The sequence below is a fragment of the Acipenser ruthenus genome, chromosome 17 (genome assembly GCF_902713425.1).
Source record: "Acipenser ruthenus chromosome 17, fAciRut3.2 maternal haplotype, whole genome shotgun sequence".
Lineage (NCBI taxonomy): Eukaryota > Metazoa > Chordata > Actinopteri > Acipenseriformes > Acipenseridae > Acipenser > Acipenser ruthenus.
The window spans coordinates 26,309,631-26,335,787 of NC_081205.1; the positions used below are offsets into that span (position 1 = coordinate 26,309,631).

At 35.8% G+C, this 26,157-nt stretch overlaps 1 protein-coding gene across 6 annotated transcripts in view; it reads right to left on the reverse strand.

Moving 5' to 3' along the window:
* Window positions 1-26,157, reverse strand: part of LOC117422921 (A-kinase anchor protein SPHKAP-like) — an 85,408-nt gene that overhangs the window by 34,521 nt on the left and 24,730 nt on the right. For 4 of the 6 annotated variants that reach the window (XM_058990258.1, XM_058990255.1, XM_034928537.2 and 1 more), the window contains exons 2-3: window positions 19,071-19,150; window positions 909-1,023 (exon numbers count right to left, since the gene is read on the reverse strand). In XM_058990258.1, the coding sequence (XP_058846241.1) occupies window positions 909-1,023; window positions 19,071-19,114 (159 nt within the window). In that variant the 5' untranslated portion in view covers window positions 19,115-19,150. Of the gene's footprint in view, window positions 1-908; window positions 1,024-3,929; window positions 4,077-19,070; window positions 19,151-26,157 lie in introns of those variants that run through there. The other 2 variants (XM_058990256.1, XM_058990257.1) reach the window with 2 other exon arrangements.

Consider the following 26,157-nt stretch of genomic DNA (forward strand, 5'->3'; position numbering starts at 1 on the left):
TTCATACAGGAAGGGCCTGGTTTGCAGATTGGAGACTGAAGAATAGCATAGAGATAGAGATAGAGATAGAGCGAGATGGAAAGTGGAAATCAAAGCTAGAAAATGCAGAAAAGGGTCTAGATTTGCAGCAGTAATCAGCAATAAAATAGAATCTCGGAACTTGATATAATTGCTACTGTGCAATGTAATAACTATACTTGTTGTGTAGAAATGAAATTATAAAGACAATAAGATCATCTATTCACAAAAAAAAGGTTTTGAAAGTAAAAGATTCCACTCTGAATATCACCACGTGTCTCTACATTCACTTTCAATATGATATTAGATCAAACATAGCCAAAGGGAAAATAAAAACCCTAGAGCTTCCCTGTAGCTTGGAAGTTGGAAGTTATTCACAATTTCCATACTGTCCCAGTTTAAGGACTTAAATCTCATCACCTTAGCAATAATGCCTGGCTAAATTGACACTGACCACAACTGGACATACCAGTACGTACTGTGGTATATTCTAGCAGCGGTACTCAAGACAGGATCAGTACAGGTTTTGCTGGCATATTGAGTGATTAGATGGTGTGTATCCTTGCTATGTATTTTAATATACAATTATATAATTTACAGATCTTTTATTTTATTGTCGTCTTCTTCTTCTTCTTCTTCTTCTTCTTCTTCTTCTTCTTCTTCTTCTTCTTCTTCTTCTTCTTCTTCTTCTTATTATTATTATTATTATTATTTTAGATAAAAAATATAATTGAAAGGATTTTCTATAATTATATTGTTGAAAAACAGAACCGTTCTGGGCTGTTTCCATCAGTTTGTATTACAAAATAATAGATAATTAAGTGGTGAAGTTTTTTTGATTGACTGCTAAAGTCTTCTTGACATTGGTAATAAGCACCAAGTCTTCTTACCTTCTTACAAGCAGTTACTGAACTCCCCAGAGTGCTGTCTGAGCTGTCTCCACCCGCACCATGTGGATCTTCCAAGTTCTCAGACAGTTCAAACATCGATGTAGCTTCAGAGTTGCTGAAAAGAAAGTATGGTAGCTGTAGTAAATACATGAAGGCTGAGACCTTAATGTTTAATTCACAAAGCAAATAAGTGCAGTGAGGATTAATAAGGAAATACTGTACTCACAAGGAATACATTTTATAAAGTTTATTTATAAATCTAATAAAACACATTTTAATAATGTGACAAGGACCAATATGAAGATAAGGTTTGATACTGTAGATCTGCTTTCATGTTGGATTCAATCAAAAAATACAGCACCAGCATTATCTTTGGCAACACTTTAGAATGTAAACACACATTTTTGCTCCTTTTTCTAATGCAGGTTTGCAAGGTTTACAACGGAATAAAAACATATGTATTAGACCACCACAAAAAGACCAATACAAATAAACAGAAAGCCTTTTAATAAAGGTGTCAAATGTACAACATGTTTTATCTCAACCTTTAAACTTAGTCCTGGGGACTGTAGAGGTAGGTTATCTGTAAAGGAAAACTCAGTGCCAGCTCTCCCCTGTCACCCAGATATACAGTAACTACATCTTTCGCTTGCCAGCTTATCTTTATTACCTTAGTTCCCATGCTAAATGCCAGTTAGGATCCAACTGTTGAATATTAGTGTGTGAGTGAGTGGGTCATTTGCAAGCTGACAGCTGATTTATCCAAAATTGTTCCCAGAAATTCTCTCCCCCATTTCAATAAACTTGTGGCAAACCTCAATAAATCCATACAAGTTCTCACAAATCATTTTCAACTTCATGTTAAACCCCTATCAGCCCATTATAGGAGGCTGTGTGGTCTAGTGGTTAAAGAAAAGGGCATGTAACCAGAAGGTCCCTGGTTCAAATCCCACCTCAGCCACTGACTCATTGTGTGACCCTGAGCAAGTTACTTAACCTCCTTGTGCTCTGTCTTTCGGGTGAGATATAATTGTAAGTGACTCTGCAGCTGATGCATAGTTCACACACCCTAGTCTCTGTGAGTCACCTTGGATAAAGGCGTCTGCTAAATAAACAAATAATATAGTTCTCTGTATCTCCCTCCATGCTTCCTTTGTCTCAAGTAGCAGTTCATTAACTGTTTAAGCAGATTACCTTGGCTTTATTTGAAGTATAAATACTTTTTTGTAATACCTAGGCAGGCCTAATTTGTCCCTACTTGCCAGTAAGACTTAAATTGAACAATGTAGTGATTGTACATTAATTATTCATTATATTAATTATACCCCTCAGACTTGTTTGATCATTGATTGTAGAGGGTAGGTTGGTTTCAGCCTTAGTATCTGGCTAGTCTTTCCTGTAGTATCTGCTATTGTGTTTGGGAAGTCCTTCATTTATGTAAGCCATGATCCTACTTTAAATGTCATATGGGGTCACATCTTTAGAAAGCAACTCATATGTCTTGGTGAAATTGGTCAGTTATAGGAAAGTGTAGAAAATGTCAAGTTTTATGCTTAAGGCACAATTCAATTTGATTAATATACAGCAGAGAACTCAAGCAAAATAAAAACTACCCCTTAAAAAAGAATGCTATGCAGGGTCCCTTGTTATTTTTCCTTAAACATAGTGAATTAGTGGAGGACACTTATACAGTAAATCATAGTACAGTTTACTCTCAACTGAAATTGTGAAATATTAAAATAATGGGGGAGCGCTGTATTTTCTAGTCATACAAAATGACTCGACTCTATAATGGTTCTTCAGTGAAGAACTTGGGTTATGTTAAGTGGACAGTACAACATAAAAGATCTCAAGTGGTCAAAGAAGTGGAAGAGATATGATAAACTGCATACTCCCAGATAACAAATGTCTGACACTAACACTATGCTTAGACTCTTAGTTTTATTATTATTATAAACTGTTTGTAGAAAAGGGAAACTCTTGCTAGAAGATTGACATATGGTGTTGATTAAACTTAAATAACATCATCTTTTTCAGAACCAATGCCTATTCAATGCTTTGCAAACAAATGGAAATGTGTGAGGTTGGTGTTTAAGAAGTCATTTTAACTGATGTGCAATTGTCTTCCACAATCCCAATAGTAAGAAAAATCAGACGCAAGAGTAGATTAGCAGCACTTCAATCACTGATGCTATTGTGTCTGTTATTTTGTGATAATGTGCCACATGGAAAAACATATTATACTATACTTCTTGTAGTTCTACAGTACCCCTTACTAAATAATATTTGACCACGGTGTACAAAGTTTTTAATATTGTCCAGGCTAATGATATAACCTAGTTCAACTTGTTAAAACGTATACTAGAAATCACTGTATGCTATAAAGGTATACAAAAACCAAGACAGGAGATGTAATTATGAAATTAAATTAAACCCTATTTTCTGAATTTAGCTGCAGCTTATATACAGTATGTACAATTATTAAAAAAAGCAACAGCCATTTTTCTTGTTACAGGCATAAAAACATTCTTTTAACAAGCTTTTAATATTCTTTTCAGCAATGGTTGAATCAGAAGACATATAGTATGAAAGTCTGCCACAAGGAATGTTAACTGTCTGCTAGCTGCCTCAGGTTAACTGTATAGTATTGTGGTAGTAAATGGATGCACTGTCTTTAAGATTTGGAGCATAACAAAAAAAAAGAAAACTATACAAGGTGGATAATGTATTACAAATAATAATAGAAAACAAAGCGACATGCCTTTTGGGTCTTTGTAAAATAACTTGCATACAAAAACTGACCAACAGGCTCTCTGTAAAATAACTTATACATATTTCATAGCAACTTGGACTCCTTGAAGTGCATTAAAACATGGCAAAATATGAACACAAGTACATCAGTATTCAATACTTCACTTCACTTACAACCAATAGACGGTAAAGCGTGCACAAAATATACCTTAAAGTATCTACAAAGTGCAACAAAAAGGTGATTATTGTAGAAGAAAGACAAACACATACCTTGGTAAACTGAGGAAGTAATTACCATGAGCCATCCTTTCAAAAGGAAACAACCAAATCTCTACACTTGCTTTTCTCAATAATAGAAAAAGAAATCAATATATCGCACATCGGTCCTGAAGTCTGTACAGCTGTATTGATCTGCTGCTTAGTCTGTTCAACTGAGAAATACCATCATTTGAGCCACTGTGACTCATGTAAGGTTTATACTTAGCTCAGCACAGCCAGCAGCAATGGCATTCTCTTTGAGTAATTGAAAGAACATTAATTGAGTGAGACAGCATAACCTTGTCCCATATAGACCAAAATTGTACTCAATCTATTCTCAGGCAGTTATAATTTGTTTACACAAATAATGGTTGACATGCTGTGATGAACTACTATAGTTAGGGCTGACCATACGTTGCAGTGCTTTGCAAAAAAGGAATTTAACCTTCTCTTTAATAAAAGTGGCATGCAGTTCTCCTGCTTTTTTCTTTCATCTGTCGCATTTACAAGATTGGAAATGCCGGCAGTTACATAAGGTGTGGATGTCACGAAACGTTATATAAAGCTAGTAAAAAAGGTAAGACCAAATTTTTTTATTTACTTACAACAGGAGCATTGGGTCCCCTAAAGGAATTGTCTGTTGGAACTCAAAAACTGACCTACAGACGGTACATCTGTACCAGTGTGTGTTCAAGGGCAATGTGTATTTTTAGCAAAGGATTACACTTGGGTGGAGAAATGAATCTAGGAATTAAAATACGGTCAGCACATTGACCAGAACATAGTGCAGGAATTTGGAATAGCATATCTGGGACTGTATTCTAAATACAGAATGGGAACTACCTTGTTTAAGCATGGCATTTATCATACTAAAGTATATATTTACAAGGTAAAGCCAAGCGGCACAATATACAGAAGGAAAAAAAGCATTTTATAAACTAGAACATTTCTGTACTATGTCACTTTCTAGAGTCCAAAAAATCTGCAACAAATGTATAGTGCTACAGTGAGTCATTCTAGATGTATTTATTGCATAAGTATTAGATCTCATATTTGTCACATCCCACTTCCTAATTTTTTGTTGTTAACAAGTGCCACTGGAATTTTGAATCCATGGCTTACTTCCAGGATAGATATACTAGCTTAAAGAAACAGTACTGATGTTTAGAAGAAAGACATATTGGGGAATACATAAAACAATATAACCCCCTTATTCTCTTATAGAAATACAAATCTTCACATAAACTCACAGAACTATCTACTGTAGAAAATCCTCACCTTAGTTTAGGGCAGTGTTAATGATGATACAGAATACCATCAGATACAGTACTTTAGTGTTTATAGAAGAATATAGTATAATAATGCCTGATCCAACTCCCACACTGAGATATTCTACAGAATAGTACATAGTGCAGATTTTAAATTGCACTATTATAATGCCAACATGGCAAAGTTACCCTTTGTCAGCCCCAATAGAAACTATATCTTTAAAATGCCACAGAAATTAACAATTCTAATAGCATTTTTAACCAGACCTTGTATACAGTACATGTTTTTCAAATTACAATATCTTGTAGGGCTTCAAGACTTTTTCTTGAAAACTCCCTGCATTCCTTAACAAATGTAAGTAGCGGGGTTCCGAAAAATATTGCGTTACACGTCCCCATGTGTTGCTACAACTGTTTAAATAACATACCTGTAATTGCTCTTTTCATTGTTAACATCCTGACAACTTTTTACTTATAACTTTAAAGTCTGTTTCAAAGCTCTTTTCAAAATGTCCGCTCTAGTGCACTGATAGTGTAATGGTTATTGCCCACAGGTAACACAGCAATAATGATCCATGATGTGGTACGGAACAGAAAAGCCAGAGCACTTTTTGTTATGTTTTTTTTTATTTTAATTGCTCTTCCTGCAGGGATTTAGAGAACAGATCTCAAACCCCAGTGCACTAGAGCAGACATTTGTTGTTATTGTGGACAAAGATAGAAAACAAGTTTTGCAAAACACAAATGTTACATCTCAATTCCATTTGCTCTTGTGTTAAGTTTGTAATAAAATCATGCATTTATGAGATCGTACTTCAGTTCATTTGATTTCTATAATTGCAGAATCAAACACTAGGCTGAACAAACCTTATTCTCTCCCACTGCTCCCATACGGCAAGTTTATTTGATGTTTCTTTCTTCATTTGCTTATTTATTGGGGTTTGAAATATTTAGTGGAAATGTAACAACGATTGTAGCTTTGTGAACTGCTGAATTTAAGCCTACAGTGTAAGGTAACAATAATGTTTAACCCTTAAAACCATTCATCAGCTCTGTGTCATAAAAATAATTTAAAAATCAACACAAATAATAAAGGATTTTCATTGTAATCTTGTAGTATAGGCTAGTAGCATCTACTCTTTTTGTTTTATGATTCCAGTAACTTTGTACTTTCCCCCTAAATTACTTACAAACAGATTATTGAAATAAATTAACTTTTTTTTTTTTTTTTTGCTTCAGGACGGCACAAACACAGTTAAAATGTCTATTAAGCCTACAGCTAGAAACATAGATATAAGTTTTCTCCATATCCATCTGTTCTAAAAAGAAATAGCATAGAAATATGTCAATATATGATAGTCATGGGGATAATGGATTAAATACCCAAATCCCTTTTGGTAAAATATGTCTTATTACTGGGGGAATTTGCTATCGAATACACAATTATATCCTTCCGTCACCAGCAGAAAAGCTGCGCAGGAGAGCGAGAAGACTCGTCAGGGAGAGACTATTTCAGAACAGGGAGACGTTACTAGGGCTGTGCATTTTATTTTAGTTTAGAAAAGTTTAGAAAAAAGTATCCCCATATAAATCTGGTAACTGTGTGAAAACCCAGTCAAGTATTCTCTTTACTCCTAGAAATGTGTTTTACATCTGAGTAATTTGAGATAATTTTAGAAATGTGGTACCACATCAAAAAATACCATTCAAAACTGTAATGAAGTATTAGTGATGTGTCTGCCAAACCTTTTAACTTTGTTGTACAGTTCAGATGTCCCGAACTGCCTTACAAATTCAGTACGGAGAATGGGGATGATTTGAATTGCAATTGAACAGACGATTTAATGATGATAATGAATTTGGCTGGAGACCTTGTCTGTGGGTGCTGACGGCTATCCACAGTGTTGGCTGGCTAGCGACAACACGATGACATCATGTAGTCTAGTGCCGCGGATAGGAAGTGGCTCACAGGGCCACCTCCCCCCAAAATGACAAGGCCGCCAAACCTGCAGTGGCGCAATGCCACCTACCCCCCAAAACAGGACTAAGAGGTCAAACAAAAAGAAGCGACATGAATGCAAGACACACAGAGTTTTCATGGTGCTTGGATATAACGTGTTGATTAGTTGATTCTCCTTCCAGAAATACAACCAAGTTTCCTCAGGAAATATACACTTTCATCCCTTCAGATAGGCAGGTTTATACAACGTCAGCAGAAGATAAAGAATCAGCATCTATGCCAACTAGAATAAAATATGAAAGTGGTCACTCATCCACTTACAAGGAAGATACAAAAAACTACTACTACTGCTATACTTAGAATATAGTCTCAAACAAAATTAAAAGGTTAAATTATAGATAACTCAAGCACAACCACAGTAAAGCAAACCAAACCTACTTAAATAACATTTATATTTACACAATCCTAAACAGTTGCAAAGGCCCTACAAAGTTCAGAAATACAGTAGACGGATACAGTTTGTCCCTTATAAAAGTTTACCATGGTATTGTTTCGCTTTTCCCATGGTTGTACTGCAATATGCATTTTTTTTGCATAGTTTTGTTTAATAAGCTTTATCATGGCTCTCTGGGCTTTACTATGCTTACCTATGCTTTACCAAGCCTTCACTGTGCTTTAATACACTTTGTTATGCTTTTACTGTGGGAAACTTTTATAAGGGGTAATTCAGTTCCATAGTTTAGGCACATAGTTTGAAAGGCGCAAGCTTCTGGGAACAGTTGTGCTCCAAGTTCCAGTAATAAACCAAGAACCTAAGATCAGAGGGCAGGATTGGGAACAGATTAAATTAGCAGCTCTGCAGGACAGGCTGGAGTAAAACCACACAAGGAAAAACATGACTTGCTGATTTACTGTTCAGCTACCCTCCCAGAACAAGTGGCTTCTCAAGAAAGTAAGAAACATAGTCATGCTTTCACCTGATTTGTCTGTGTGTGCAGTATTTTATTCAATGCCATGTATTTGTACCGTAAGCAAAAAAGGCATCATCACCTTGAACTAGATTAGTTCATGGTTTTGTTTATGAAGAGCCTTCCTTTCCAGTCAAAGTAGCAATCATTTAAAAATATAAATCAATGAATACCATAAGTGCTGAAAGTGAACTTTTTGCTGATGCTGACTTTGGAAGCGATGGTTAATCTATAATCATCTTGGGAAGCGATATTGACCAGAAGATTATTACCAGCTTTCCTTTAGCTGATGCAAATGTCAGTAATTGATAGTCCTCAGAGACAGCCCACGTCCGGGCCCATTAACAGAATAACAGTGTCATTAAAGTTTTTATCGAACCTCAGTGTTTAGTTGTCGCTAAAACCATTCAGGAATTTGCTTCAGATATGAACAGCTGGAGCCTTCTGGTAAAAGGCAGTTATTTTGGTTACTGCTTTATGAACCTTTGCATTTTATATATGTTTCAAGACTGAATATTTTTAACACCAGCAGAGCCCATTAAATCTGGTTGTGTGACACAGCATGTTAGTTTGATTATAAGAAATACGCATTGCAAATATCTGTCACAGGTAGATATAAAGACACAGGTGTCTATTTTATTCTGTATTTGTGTTGTATTTAGTGATCCTACTAACGGCCGTGGTTTGAAGAAGATTATCCCAGGAAAGAAACAATACAATAAATGGGGCATGAGCATTCCAACTGACAGGAAATACAGTGGAGCTCCCTTTATCTATGTCCATACATGTATATGTGTATGCACTGTAGGAACCATGTGCCTGGTTTTGATGAAACTATGCAAAGGCACATGTTATAAGATACAGTATTTCTATGACACTGACACACCTGAAGTGTTAGTTATATCATTGACAACAGTTATGTATGTTACAATTATACCTTAAGTATAATGGACTACCTGTTTGCCTAGAACAATTAAAACAGCACTCCTGAAGCCTGGGGGATCATGCACAATAAAATAACAGTGCCTTGGTGACGCTGTAACTTAGCAGTTTCAGAACACATGGGAGATGGAATGAACCTGGCATTTGATGTGACCCTTAATGACCTCAAATGACCTCAGCGAGGGGAGTTCAGATAAGCTCTGACATATAAGGAAAGACTACATTTATTTATTTATTTTTCCATTCCTTAAGCTGTTTGTTAATTGTAAGTATTTGTTAGTACTGTATTTAAATTGAAAAAAAAACAAAAAAAAAAAACCCTTCAGCTTTAGGCAAGCATGAAGTGAAATAAAAATAGCATCATTGCTGTACATTTCCCAAAAGGAATTCTAAGCAATAAGCCTTAAAAAGAGCTAAAGAAAACCATCTTCTGAATAAAAATGAAAAAGATAATGTCTTTGTGGAACATGGTCGGTTCCAGTGATAACGATAATTAGAAAGAAAAGGAGCACACTTTAAGATGCCGTCACTGGAACATGGCTGCATGGTTGCAATGGCATGATCCTGACATTGAATTTAAACTCATATCTGAGGCAACAGACCCAAAATGTCCCCAGGTGATGACATGATACCAAAGGACATATGACACTGTGCTCACCAAACACATACATCTGCCTCAGGATTAGATGCCATTAATGCTTGCTCTTTCGGAAAAGTGGGCAAGTGATTTGCATAATCTATGAGCAATGATTACTGTGAGGCCTGTCATGTGATTGAGAAAGCAAGAACGATAAAGCAAATCAACTGAAAGAAAATAGGTTGATTTGTGGTCCACTGAAATAGAAAATTTGCAAGGCTTCAGGCAGGAAATCTACAGTACAAGTGCCTGCTACATTCATTGGTTAATCTACAAGCCTATTACCGGCACGTTCCAATTAACCTATAAGGTGTAAATAAACCTATTTCGCAAACTCAGTCTTGCTGTGCTTTCGAATTACCACTGCCTCCCCAAACACCACCACCTCACTCCCAGCCTCTTCCTGGGGGAGAGGGGGGGGGGCATATGATGCTCCTCTGCCTAATCATTTTTGTTCACCAGGATGAACACGTCACATAGATTTATTATTTTATTAGTTTTTTAGCATGCAGCATCGAGATGCTCCAAGGCATGAGGCTGTGCTCCAACTACTTTTATTATTTTTATCTTTATACACCCATTGTTCAGGTTCAATGTTTTTGGATTGTTAGCTGGAGAATTCAAGTTCCTTATATACTTCTATATTTAACTTGGAACCTCCAACTGTTTTAAATAATTAAAAAGCTGTGATTAGGTAAATTATAGTTCAATTAAGGGTTCAATTAAGTAATTGAGAGCTCGGTTGGAACAAAAACCAGCAGGACAGTGGGTCCCCAGGACCAGGGTTGAGAACCATTGGTGTAATCAACAGTATTTACAGAACAGTACAGAAGAAGAAATGGAAATTAATACTTTAATGAAAATCGGATCAATGGTATTTAAGACCTACATGTCAAAAACAGGTATGGGACACATACTGTACAACCTACAACAGAGGTAAGAGTACAGCTATGGCCAAAAGTGTTGATTCACCTAGAATTTTAGGATTGAGACAACAAAAAAAAAACTATATGAACATAATTTAGATATTTTATTTAACATCATGCAATCAAAGAAACTACAAAATGATATCGCAAAAGTCTACCGTAATGTCATAATAGTAGTAGAATATTTCATATTAGATTTTGAAATGTCACATTTTTAATTTGCTGTCAGTTTTTTGTTAAGTATATGGAAAACTACAAAGCAATATGCAATTCAATATGTTAACATTCTGTTAATAAATAAATAATAATAATAATAACATAACATTTTATGAAGCAAAAGTAGTTAATTCTATAGGATGGTGCAACACTTTTGGCCATAGCTGTACATTTAATTTTAAACTTGCAGCCTTGAAGACTCTGCAAGGTTGCCCAAGGCATACAGAGATCATGCTGTGAGTTTTACCCATTGCAAGTGTGAAGATAGACACAGTTAGAGATGAAACCTGACAGATTGCTTCAGAGGAGGAGGTCTCCATGGAGAGAGAGCGAGCAGTCAGTGCTGTACATAGGGCCAAGTTAAAATTGAACAAACTGCTTTGGTTGGCTTCAACTCTTTTAAATGTAGTAATTATCATGTGTGTCACCTCTAATATTCCTTAAAATGAAAAACGTTGTTCTAGTTAGATTTTTTGCCAACCATATACAAACTTTGAGCATTTAAAGCATTCTACGGTTGGATAATGCTTGAAGGGAATAATTTAATTTGAACTGTGAACTGAGTAGATTATATTACAATAACCCTTCCCTGCTCCAACAATCAAATAAAAAAAAGAATACGTTTTTTGTTACTTAAGTAAGATAAAGGTTACAAAGAATGACTTAAATTTCTGTAATATCTGGTTTCACCCCAGCACTAATCTTAGACTACCTTGTGTTACCTTAGTGCTTATTACGTTGTGTCAGTCAGCACACTCCACAATGACAAACAACAAACAACATGGCGGGCAGCGAGTGAGATGGGGACGCTGAGGAAGTGCAGGCTCTAGTTTATCTGTGGGCAGATAGAAGTGTTCAGGAACATCTGGAGTCAATAATTAGAAAGTTTATGCCCAAATTTCTGACGATTTGAAGCAAATGGACATAAACCGCAGGTATGGTACACTTAACTCACACGCTCAAAAACACAAAATTCTACCAAATTTCTCATGCTTGACCTTTATTCTATTAATATATAAAAAAAGAAAAAAGAATATAAAACAATTCTAAATTTATTTACAAAAATATTGTAAAACAAAATACAGCTGTACCATACACACAACTACGGCTCTTGTTGTATAAATGTGATATCATTAGCAAATCATATTTTTAAAACCTTCTTTTTTCCCCTTCAACAGAACTAATTGAACTTTATTAAGTTGATATAATCAGTACATTTTTGTAGCACGGCTCTGCTGTGCTGTGGAAAAACAACTCAGGATCTCCTTAACTGCATCATGAGGGCACGGTACGGTTGTACAGTGGAAAAGAGGTATCAGAGTCTGTTATACCAGTCAAAAATCTACAAATATCCTCAATTCTTAACTTCAGGAAGCTCCATTAGCCAGCCATGGTTATGGATTGCTGTAACATTAAGAATATACAGTATTTCTAAAATGATACTCAAAACATCCCAGTTCGTTTTAAAGTACAGTATTCAGCTGAACTAAGCAGCGTAATAGACCTTCATCACTTCAAACAACCTGCATAGTTGACCAAGTCTGAGACTTGGGAGTTTCGTGACATGTTGAGAAATGAGACGCATTAAAGCTGCTGGGTCCTACAATCACTTTCAGCACTAAAATAGAGTTTCCTTGGTGTATGTTTACTGTGCTGTTCCATCATTTAGCTTTTGGTGAACTAAATTTCTAAAAAAAGGCCCGTCCCTGGTGTTTCACCTATACAAAAATACATAAAAAACACACTTTTGGAGGGTTGGATTTTCAATTTTGGAACAATGTTTCAATGATGATATAGCAGTATTAAAACGTTACTGTTAAGGTTTTAATTGTTTCACAACATCCCTATGATTTCATCTGCAGTTATTGCTGTCATATCACTTCTGTAATATGTTTTCTAGCTACTGTAAATATTGGGTCTTTGGCTGAGCAAAAATGCCTTCCCATTGTTTCTAGCATTTTTGCACAGCAAAGTAAAGTTCAGTTTTATTGCTGCTGACAGCGAGAGAGGGCAGGACATTTTTGGCTAACATCTTCCCAGAAATGTCTTATTGCATCTGAGCCAGTCATGTCAATTTTCATTCCTCCTGCTTAGAAGATATGTATTGGAAATATCTTTGCTGCCTTTCTAAATTATCACTTGTTGATGTTTATTCTTCAATTTTAGGGATGTTTTATTCAAAAGCAATGCTTGGTTGAAGCTGTAAGCATTTCTCTTTTTGGCATTAACCGTATGGTCACAAGCCATTTAGCTGCATACTAAATACCTGACTGATGATAACAGCAACAGAGCACATTTCTGTATATTCTGGTTTTCCTTTATGTAAGGACCACTGTGCTCGAAACCACCTTTCAGGTAATGCTGTAGTCTACTGATGAATTCTACTAAGGATTCTTCAGATTATTATTATTATTATTATTTATTTCTTAGCTGACGCCCTTATCCAGGGCGACTTACAATTGTTACAAGATATCACATTATTTTTACATACAATTACCCATTTATACAGTTGTTTTTTTTTTTTTTTTTTACTGGAGCAATCTAGGTAAAGTACCTTGCTCAAGGGTACAGCAGCAGTGTCCCCACCGGGATTTGAACCCACGACCCTCCGGTCAAGAGTCCAGAGCCCTAACCACTACTCCACACTGCTGCCCTTTATTATTGGCTAATATTGTATAATAATGATAATAATATTTTCTTCTATACTGATCATTTTAGATAAAATCATTCTAGCATGTGTTTTCTTAACATTATTCACAGCAGTTACCTGGTCTAGTAATTGCAAGTAATTGTTATGAATTAGGAATCTCTGCATGAAAACCAATGATAATCAAGCCAGTACTTCATCAGAAACTCTACAGATAGCTTACATTGGATTTACTTTGCTATTTATTGACTACTGCTGGGGGTTCTGTTATTCATGCAGGCTGTTTGTATACAGTACATGCCCAAACACCACATATAATATCCTGTTGAGTGTCATCATTTTCCTCATGTTCCGTTCATCCTGCTTAGTTGGAAATGCTTTATCAAAAGATAAAGAAAATGCATTAGCTTAACTGTGGGCTGGCTTCTCTGTAAAGACATTGCCAAAGTTTCATTTTTATATGATGGAGAAAAGCTAAATGAGCCCAAGCCAATCTGAGGTAACAGACGGGATCATCTCAGGGCGCAGTTACCCTGTGAATTTCCCTATCAAAACACCACATGTCCAGTAGTTCCTATTCTTTATTCATCATGTAGTGAGGTACATATGCTGTGTGGAAAAACATTTCTTAGAGAGGGCAATAAACAGCATAACCAGATTATGTATTATAGAAGCAAAATCCAAACATAATAAATCATTTTTTTTATATAAAATAAAAATTCTGTAAAATTGTATTTTATAATGTGATAACCTGTAATGTGATATTTTAAGTCACCCTGGATAAGGGTGTCTGCTAATTAATAAATAAATAAATAAATAAATAAATAAATAAATAAATAATAAAGGACATATAAACCAACTTTTTGCTGTAAATAATAATATTTTATTAAAAACATGCAGCCCAGTAAATGCATACTTTAAAAGTAAGCAAAGTAATAAAAATAAACTTAACAAAATTATTTTCAATGCAAAGTTCTTTTTTTTCTTTGTCTTTTTAATGGGGATTTCTCATTGTAATCTGGGTGGATTCCAAAATGGTGTAAAAGGCAATGAAAATCCAGCTGTGGTTTATGCCATCAAGGTATAGGTGGATCAAATTGAATCAACCCTCTTAGTGTGATAAGTATTCTCCTTCGCACTTTGTTTATGATTGAGTTTTTAAAGTTAAACCAAGTTTTAACATCTCATACGAAACACAAACACAGTCACGCAGCAACAGAGAGGATGTCAGTAAGTCTGCTGCTTAAGAGGTGACAAAATCTGCATTGAAATGCTGAATGATTGAGTTGCAGCAGATGATGTATTTTAAATCAAAATGACTGTCTCAAGCATAAGTAAACGAATCACGAAGGAAATAGCAAATATGTAAAGAGATAAAGTAAGTCAGAAAGTGTGGTGCAAAAATAAAACAGTAACAATTTAGAACAGTGTTTAAATATTCATGGAAGAAAGGAAATCATAATTAACAAAAACCAAAAATAGCTGATGCAGAACCCAGTATAAACACCATGAACACCAGAAGGGAAAACAAGTCATTCTAAATGCATTCCCAGCTTGGCTTTGCATTCCATTTGCTGTTTGAATGATTTGTTAGTTTATGGCTGTAATTTATTAAAATCTTTGGCAAGTTGTTATAACTGCTGTACACAAGCAGCATGTGTGATTATTGCTCAGAAGGCATGACACTGAATGGCCCTGTGACTACAGGTAAGTAAAAATAAAAAAAGTGAGATTATCAATCCTTAAGTATTGTCTGTCAAATCCAAAAGCAAGTTAGTGTTTTTTTTTCCTCATTAGTCTATTTTCATAGCGTACTTAAATTGTATACTTAGTAATACATAGTATATTATGAATGCTTCTAATGGACTTCAAGTAATTACAAAGAAAAAGCTTGTAAGCATGTGGCAATGTGCCCCGCCCCTGTGTGCATATTATGTGTTGTATGGTGCATGCGTGTGTTAATGTTGGTGTATAGTCATTGGTACACGGGATATAAACGGGTCTGTGTTTCACGTGTGAGTTAAAAATGTAGATTTGTATTTAGGCACGAGGAGGGCACAAATCACTTCACGTGCTGGTTAAATGTAATATGTGAGCACGGGGTTGCACAGAATTAATTCACGTGCTGGGATTCAAGTGAATAATTAATTAGTAATTGAATCCCAGCACAACAGTATATATAGATGCACGTTTCTTTCACTCGGGGTTGGGTGTTCAGGGCAAAAGAACGGGAGAGAATGAGGAGAGAAAGTAAGAAGTGAAAGTGAGCAATTGCTACGTGGTGCTGGAGGACCAGCACAGTACGTATTTGTTTAGTGTTCGTCCCTGTTTGTTAGTGTCTGTTCGTTTTGTTTACCTGTTTATTTTGGCCGCAAGTGCCGTGTCCTGTTTTGTGTTAAAACCTTTTATTTTCTGTGCTGTTTATTAAATGCTGAGCGAAACCATTCGCTCAGCTCCACCAAACCACACCTCTCTGTCCCACTCCGGCCGTCTTTGTGACAAAGCATTTTTACCCTGTAGCGTTATCTCATTTTGGGAGTACTATGTTAGGAAATTAAGGATATTTCTAATTGAAATAACCATAATCATATTGATTGAAAGACGGCACATTGTCATGGTATTTCCAAAAGTGTGTGGAAATTAAAACTGAAACCAAGGACACTTACATATTTCCAAACAGAGATGGATAGTCAGAATCCACACAGCTGGAGCTTTTGTTGCCTAGACTGTAGCATGTCTGGCACAAAGAATATCTGTGATGAGATTTTGGAAAATAAATTGGAGCCTGTACATTATCTATGGAACCATGGTCAGATCAAAAAATGCCCTGCATCTCCCTGCGTCCCCCCCCCCCCCCCCTGAAATATATTGTTTCTGTAATTGACAGTGATTAATCAAATTGTTAAGAGGGGTACATTTTGCAATTTGTAAAGTTCATTGTTGACAAGGCATGATACAGGTTTAACTTGTTTTTACACCACTGGCCTTTTCATATATATATATATATATATATATATATATATATATATATATATATTTTTTTTTTAACAGCAAAACTAGGGCAGTGCTGAATTCCCCCAAGGAAAACTAATAGAAATTGTACTGGCAAGCAGTGGAGAAAACAAGTGGAGCCACATTAGTGTATCTGGAGGTGGTTGAGTTACTTGTGCTACTGGACAGCAGCCATATTTGATCTCTCCTGTGGTTTCAGCTGATTAAATTGAGCTCTCTGGGTATGTATATATGGTATGCTATAACACCAGTAGAAAAAGAAATTCAGAAAGGTGTAACAATATTACCCTTTTGTTAATTCATTTCTTATGTATCCTTTGATTGCAAATTCTTTGCGATGTGGATTTAAAGCTAGCTCGTACTTTTCTTCAATCTATTTTTTTTTTTTTTTAATTTTTTTTTTATCAAAGCACCAAACAATAGTGCAACACCAAATTTAGTAGAACAGCACTGAAAAAAAATGACATTGACATTGCACCTGTTTGAGGGCTATAGGCTGCCTAATCAAATCATGAAAATCCTGATTGCGGCTGTTTGATGAGCTACCAGCTCTTGTTAACAGCACGCATTCATCCTGGTGAAGCACAATTTGTTTATCATCAGCTAGCTAAAAAAAACATTGGACGATGTCCAAGAAGCAATCATGGTAATTATATACCTGCAATACAAAGACATACTACAGGTATTTTATATTTATATAAGAAAGTAGTTTAAAGCAGTGCCAACCAGGTTTTTAAAATCTCTCTATTAATATTTAGCAGACACCTTTATTCAAGGTGACTTGCAGAGACTAGGGTGTGTGAACTATGCATCAGCTGCAGAGTCACTTACAACAACATCTCATCTGAAAGACAGTGCCTATTACAGTGTAAAAGTGCCTATTACATTCTTGTAAAATACCAGGATCTGTGCTGGGTCACGTGACTTACTGCACAAAAAATGTTTAGATACCAGGAAAAAGTAATTTTTTGGAATCTGAAGTGCTGTAAATATCAATTAAAGCATGAAAACAAGAACAGAACCAAAACATCTTCAACATTAAGAAAAGGAGGACCAATGCTGATACTGCTACTGCATATATAAGGGTGTGACTTGCACATACACGATTCGAAAGCCTTAAATATCCCACCCACCTCCCTCATTAGCATATGTAACAGGATGGAGGCTAGGCGTGAACCGGCAACCCAACACACCGGAAGCAAGCGTCTTAACCACAATGCAAAAAAGAGCCAGGCTCGTCTGCATTCATTTAGAGCTTTTAACCTCATCTGATCAACAGGGGAGATAATCAATAACAGCAGTGCATCACACAACACTGCCCGTTACACATATTAGCATTTTCCCTTAACCATTATCATTAATGGAGTCCACTGCACCACCACCTATCATTTACACACTACAACCCCCCACGTTTATCACAATACTATTGAAAAATAATACTTTGCAGGATCAAGTAGTGTAAACTACCTTTTGTTTGGCTAAACTGATAAAGAATATTTACAGCCTTTTCTCTTCAGATTTAAAACAATGAACCAACATACCTGAAGTAGTTCAAACTGATCTCCAAAAGCTGTAGCTCTAGCATTGTAGTGATCACTGCTCCAAATTACAAAGCTATGCTGACTAATGTGTGTTCAGTCATTTCAATCTAGTAGCTGTCTTACACTGCCCAATACCCTCTAGGTATGTTCTGTGTTGTCACTCGTGATTGATTTTTCCAGTGTGTTACCATCTGAATTGACGAGTGAGTTAAGAGAAGATTGCTTTTTATTAACCACAGAGACAAACACACTTGTTCCATTGAAGCTTTCTAACAGTTACAGTTCTCAATGTATTCATTTTCTGCTTTAATCTTTCACCTGGAAAAATAGCAGCAGTATGACTCCAGTCTAGCATGGGCGGTATTGCATGTACTTTGCAGCAGGCTCATTGTTCATGTTAATGAGAGTCATTTTAAAGTGCTGTTGTTGTATCCGCATTTCAAATAATTAAAAAGTAGAAGTCAAAAATGTAATTATCCTCTGATATACATTTACATATATTACACTGTAACAGAAATGGATTTACATAACTACATCTCACCCGGTCCTGCTACTGTATACAGTACAACTCCAGCAACACACTATCCCATTGCACATTTTAAAAAATGAGATCCTTTAATGGCCTTTAAAGTATTTTCTATTCAGAACAAATAAGAATGTGATGTACTTCAAAGACGCAGAGAAAAACAATGACATTAAAAGCTCTAAAACTGGCACATTGCCCCAAATCACAATCACATTTAATGGTTATAACACTATTAGAGACTGAATGTCGTTCTGCTGCAGAATATAACATGTCATTTCTTGGCTTTAAGGCTTAGAACAGTGATTTCCCAAAATAACAGTTCTTTTTCTTTTTTACTTGTTTAATCACCTTTGGTGTTAGTGCAATCTGCTATTTTTTACAACATTACTTGAATATGACTTAGTAGGTCAAGGTTTTACCAATGCAGAATTTTCTGAACATAACTGTCAAATACAGTTCCTGGTATTCAGATATGGGTTCTGTTTTGAAATACATTTTCACACCCCTTACCTCTCTGTTAAGTTTTTCAGCATGTTGATCAAAGTGCTTAACATGTCTTCTCTCTGCTTTTGAAGTGCATAGTCTTTTACCTGCAAAACACAAGCATAATTTGGTAAATCAGCATGATGTTGTGTACATTAAAAAAGTTACTGCTGAATTTACATGACTTTGTTGTCCAATGTGACTATTTAATGTATCCACAACAAACCCACACATAGCCCAACTTGTTACTCCATTTTCTGTCGTTCACAATAAGGATACCTGCTGATTATCTGCAGTTTTATCATAAAGAAAGAAAAAAAGGATCACAATAAAAAACAAGTGAGGAACTACTGGGTTAGAGGATGGTCGGTTTTCTTTTGAACCTACAAACCTACTGTGGCAATGAATAGATTCAACGAATCCACATATCCATTATTCATTATTATTTTGTACAGAGTATGTCAGGTTTTGTTTCACCTCTTCCGTCTCTACTGCATTGTTGCAAGTGAAAACTGTCCAAACATACACATGTTGGGGAAAAAAGGGCTGTGGCAGGGTGTTTAATATGATTTGTTGTATTTAAATGCATATGTTTGGTTTGTGTCGTGGTGGTAGTTGGCAGGAATGGGGTTAATTCCTATCCCTGCCAAAAACATGAGAGAATGTGGCTGGAGCCTTTATTGAATAATTGATTATTAATTAGGCTCCAGCCACATATAAGCTGCGATAAATCCTTTGTTTGGGGCAGTATGTTTGGAAGGAGGTACGTGAGAGAGTGGAACAGAACAGAACAGAACAGAACAGAACAGAACAGAACAGAACAGAACAGAACAGAACAGAACAGAACAGAACAGAACAGAACAGATTTAGTGTGCGAGACTTTGTTTTGTTTAAAGCTTTTATTTTGCTCTGTGAGCAGTGTTTTTTTTTGTATAACCTTTTTATTTACTTTTTGTTTGAATAAAAATGCACACCAGTGCTTTTCACTTGTAATACCTGCCTCTGTGTCTGCTTCCTGGTCTGGGGACGTCCTAGCTCAGCGATCCTGTCACAGCTATGTTCAGTTCAGCTTTTTTTTTTTTTACTGCCTTTTGCAACCCAGTCAACTGAAACTCCCCCTCCCTGACTTTTTACTCCCTGTGAGTCAGCCCTGTACCTCTGTTGAATCCAACTAATGAGGGAATATGTATTTCTTCCCAGGAGCAACCCTGTGGTAACTATTGATAGGGCACCTGTGTGTCTTCCAGATCCTTACCTTCTACCTCAGACTGCTGGTTCGTTGACAAAATAATGTGTTTAATCTTCACTGGCACTCAATCAGTCCTCCTCTTTGGAGGACTTGCATTATTTTGGAAAAGCCCATTCCCTTATTAGTCTCAATGTTCAGCTCTTTACCTACAGAAATCTGTTCTGTTCTCCGATGGATGCGCCATGTCATTAACTTCAGAGAAACTGTCAGATTACCCAAGTGTCTTGACCGCCTTGAATATTGGTAAGATTTTCTGTTTGCAAACCCTGCTTTCACTTCCTTGGTCCCCAGACCATTCATTAACGAACTAGCTGCATTCTCTGTTGACAGACTTGCTTTGAGCCAGAACATGCTTTGACCCAGAAGACACTGGTTTAAATGACACAGGAAGTGTAATATTTTCTGTGAAAAAGGGAGTATGCATGTTCTTTTACTTGATTTAGAATTAGATATCATGACTTAAAATGACAATAAACACATTTCAGACCCATGTTTCTAATGGAGGTGCAACACAGGTAAGATTAATGGAATTCTTTTGTTAACTAGAATAGCTTATTTTCAGTTATTTTTAAGAATATATAAATCCACCTGTCTGGTTTACCTTCCCATTTCTAATCAGCCCTCTGCAACTCCTGAATTACAAATTATTTTCCCTTGTTTAATGTATTCTCTGAGACCCACAGTTTGCAGATTGTACCGTGATGATACTGCCTCTGCTCCTGCTGGATTCAAAAAATAAAATGTCAGTAGTCTTCATTCTATGGAGTATTTTAGTTTCATTTAAACCCTCTCAAATATTTCTTCCAGAAGGTATTACTGTTTATTTAGTAAAAGTTGCCTTCCTTCTCTATCACAGAGAGTCATTGTGTTCTTTACTGTAACAGGGAACAGACTGGCAGCATAATGATACTTGTTCCTATCACGTTGCTGAATGGTCCTGAGGATAGCGCTGTAACACCAGTGCTTGACAGCAGCAAGATGGGAACTTGTAACCCAGACTCTCTCCAATTAATCGGACATGATCAGAGCTTTACTACTTGTGAAAAACATGTGTCGTAAATCCTATGTGTTGCGTACACTGTTAGTCTTTCGTGACCTCCTGCAGGGGTCACATTATTGCTTTGATCCTTGTTCTTTGAACCAAATTCCCTATGGTAGCTAAGGTTCTCTCTCTCTCTCTCTCTCTCTCTCTCTCTCTCTCTCTCTCTCTCTCTCTCTCTCTCTCTCCCCCCCCCCCCAATATTTGCCTGCTCAGCATTATCATGACTAACACAATAATTCAAGCAAACTATTTCTAATTTCCTGGGAGAAAAAAGTACTGTAGAGTCTGCCTCTTAAAATAGAGATGCAATTTTTAAACAGATGAATGAGCAAAATATATTAATTAAAATGAGCAACAGTTTTTTGTTTGTTTGTTTGTTTGCTGTTAAACAAGAGTTTGTGGCAGGATTCTAAGCATCTGATCCCCTGCCAGATTTAAAATTAGACGAGTCATCTAATGTAATGCAGAAGATTATAAAAGTAATTCAATGGCTAGTAGTGTGCAGGAGGAATGCATGATGTGCTTTTTAATGAACTTGGGTCAATACATTCTACTGAAAGACAAAGCAGTTGTCTTTTGAATACATTTCACATACATCTTTTGATATAGGGCTTTGTTTAAATGCCAGCCTCAATTAACACAAAGACCACCACAGACCGGGAGGAGAAAATATTCACATGTATTTTTATAATTTTTGCCTTACCCTTCCAGGTCTTCTGTGTTGACCAGCATTTGTGATTCTGCTTAAATATTTACCAGTATTTGTGGTTCTGATAAAGTATTAAATGTATGCTTCATTTCCATGATGCCTAAGCATTGGTGATGTTACATATTAAGCTGTTCATCTAAGCAAATACTTTTTGTATGAGTCTGACAATATTACAAGTACGTTTGGCAAAATCCATGTCAATGATGTCGATCACATTAGGTATTCCATTCATGTCCATGGCGATATCTTTTGAATCCATATTGCACTTCTTAACTATTAGACGAAATGTTTACAGAATACTTAACACAACTGATATAGGACTCTGCTGCATGATTTGTTTATTAATAGCGTTATAATTAAACTATACCAACTCACTTTGTATTTTACAATGAAGGTAAAACATGTTTTTGCTGACTTTATAAGCATTTTTTAAAAAATGGGATTTGGTATAATTTAATGACAACGCTATTAATAAATGAATCATGATTACAGCAGCAGTTTAAGTGTCATGTGAATATTTCGTCTAATAGTTAAAGTGCAATGTCGGGCTGTCCGGTTTTGTTTTCCAAAAATATCAGCACGGACATTATATACAAACCAATGGAATACCGTGTGTGTTTAACAGAGAGAGAAAATGCATGCATGTCTCCAATCATATGTGGTTTTCACGATCACGTCACCTTACGTTCTAATTAAAACGATATATTTATTACTGCCATAGCCTTATCTTTTCACCTATTGATTCGCTCCATTACCACTGTACTTTATGCATCCCTTCCTGCAATATCATCGGGCAGTGTGTTCTGGGCTCAAGGTTACAAATTGTTAACAAGTGAACAAATCTCATTCCTAACCACAACTATATAAGTCTAAAATATTTCCATAACTACAAATATTGAATTATGTAGGTAGTCTTTGTGTCATCAGGGTCACAGCCGTGGTCTGTTAAATTTCTGTTTCAAGGTGAGTTATAGTCTTTTGTTAATTAAAACCCTCCTTTTCCAAACGCAAATTAACTCCTGATAAATGATGACAAGCAACACGGATTTGCTATTAAATTAACATGCAAACAAAAGAAACAGTCGCAAGAAGCACTACTCGTTAAGATATTAACATTATTTTGTAAATCAACATAATTTCGGAAATCACGTTAGCATGATTATTTAATAACGAGAGAGGCATAACGACCTCTTGAAAATGCCAAAATCAATGCTACATACCGATTTGATGATTAACACTGGAGTTACCATTTACGAACTTTTGAAAATCCTGTCCAGTATGGCTTATAACTGTAATAGAAATGTTACAGAAAATAGAATTGGCTCGACATAATGTACTGGCATTTTGTACTCCTATAACCTTGCTCGCATAACCTTGTATGCTTTGCCTAAGATAAAGTTTGTTACAAGGAACCGCAAGATGCCTACACTGCAGCTGTGGCTGTGAGATAAAAGGATGAGCCAGACGTGTCTTTTTTTCACATATATACCCAAACCACCCATCCTTTTATCTGCTTGCTTAGTTTTATGCCACGTATGCATAGTTATAAGTTGTTTCTCTTATATGCTAAATACCTGAATCATCATTGGCTAAACCTCTGCCTTGCTGACAGTTTTAAGGTATATAAGAAACTGATCTAACTCTGTATGTTGAAACACTGCTCGATGATTATCTAGCACTCTGTGTGTTGAGAGTGTTTTCAGTTTGCAAACTTAAGAAATAAAGGCCTGTGTGTTTGGAACTCGCAGTCTCTCTTCCTTTTATTTAGAATTCCACGACATAACACAACTTTACTAAACTGTTCTACAATAGATCATATTCTGTACTGTACAATACAACCTAATCATGATACAATATCAAACCATGTCTGCCCCCGGTTAAGATATCATCTACAGTATACTGGATACAATATAATATTTTCTGAAACTATAATTATTCACAGTCTTCTATGCTGCCTGAATGTTTTAGTGTCCTTTATATTGAATACTACTTAGGAACCTTCCTTCCTCAGAGTGACTGGGCTCGTCCTAGTATCTAACTGATATCTAGTTCTCTCTGGCATACAGAGCCTCTTTGTAGTGTGTTATGAGGTTGTATCTTGTCCAGTAAGCATCTGTGATCCCATTCTGACGAAGTTAGGAATCCCAAATCCTCTGATCAGTCAAACAGTCTTCTTCTGAATATTTATTTTTCATTGCATTTTGTACACAGGAATCAAGCTCACAACTTCCAGATCTAAAGTTCACCATGGTAACCATTTGAATAACCATTGTTCTGCATGCTCATGGAATTTCTAAAGTGTTAGGAGACCTATTTATAATGCGTATCACATACAGTAAATACAACTCCATGCCATTACATGATAGAAATTCATTAGAAATTCAAGGGGGCCTGAGCCAAGTTTAACTGGCACCATAATGACATATTATTAAAAGGCCCAGTGAAGACTACTTGAAAAATGTAAACAAATAATATTTTACACATCAGTATCATTTTGTTTAAATTAAGGAGCCATATCCACAAAACCTTCAATATAAGCTTACAGATTTGAAACCCCAAAGTATTATATTTTTAAATTTTTTATTTTTTTCATATTGTACAACCATCTTAGACTTACTTCCTGACACATTACTTTGGGACAGTTAAGTAGGCAGTAATTGTATTATGGAGGACACACTTATTAATAAACATTTTTTAGTTTTGTAAATTTTAACATAATTTAAGATGCGTTTCTGCTCTTTTCAGGGAAAATATATATTTTGGAGTAAAAAAAAAAACCTTTGACAATTGTGTGAAGGGCACTTCAGTAACTCCAGTATCTTTTCAAGATCCATTCAAGAATCTGGTTCCTGACATGATGGAAACAAGCATTTCACAGTCTCACACCTCAAATCTGGACAGTTAATTCAATATCCGGAGCAATCAATCTCTTTAGATGGTCTCTGGAGTATTCTAGTCAATACACAATGTGTTTTATATGTAATAGTAATCATACACAGAAATACAACCCACTACATACAAATGATATACCAGTGAAACCTAATTTCCTCTGTTAATCTATTCACCTGCCTGTGGATGAAATACTGTATAGCCTTTACGGTGAAAGAAACTGTCTTGTCTTCTTTTGCCAAGCCAATTGAAACAGACAGCAGACAATCCCCTTTTTTAATCTGTCAGCAGTAAAGGCAAAAAGCATGTACTCACTACAGACCTGTAGATTCATCTCCTTTTGTAATATCAATCAAACAAAGTTTGGCTTGACTTCATTTCACACAACATTAAATACACTGCATTTTTACAATGCTGTAAATGAAACGCAAAGCTGGTTGGAGCTGTGAGGTTTTGTCTTTTTTGCACAACATATATAACAAAAGTTGTAAGTTAGCAAATGAAAATGCAATTGATACAGCAGCACTGTATGATTTCTTCTTTTTTCCAGTGGCTCTTCAAACGTCTGTATTTAAAAGAAGGAATGCTTCAGTGATTTCCACCTCTGCAGTTCTAACATTACATTGTTAACCTAGGAGACCGTCACATTCACAGTGAAAAGAAGGATGCAGGGTTACCAAATACCACAGCTGACTAATAAAGCTAATGAGACATTTATAAATTACATACTATAAAATAAAATTTAAAAAACTCAACAACCTCACACACAAAAATAACAAACTCGATTCCCTAACATTCTTTGGCCTTCTGGAGACTAACATTTATGTTACAATATAGTTGTATGTGAATTCCTCTTCTTTGAAGAAAAGGTCACGTGAAACAATATAACAATATAGCAGTATAAAATACTGAAGCATTGTTTTTAGAAGCCAGCTTTTTTAAATTTTTATATTAACCACATTCACCTCATGGAGAGACTTCTATCTGATCCTAAATGTTGTTTTTTTTCTTTACTTATCTTTACTGTGACCACATTTTGTAGAGATTACTGACACTAAATATTTTTGTTAACCACAAGGAATACTCGTGTGATATGGTGGAGGTAAAGAATTAGGCATGATACAGGTGAATGTAATGTTGAGGGTCTGTGCTGGGATTATGTATGGGGTTTGGGATGTTTGCTAAAGAAAGGGACTTGTTGATTGAAGTACTCTAGTTACAGCTT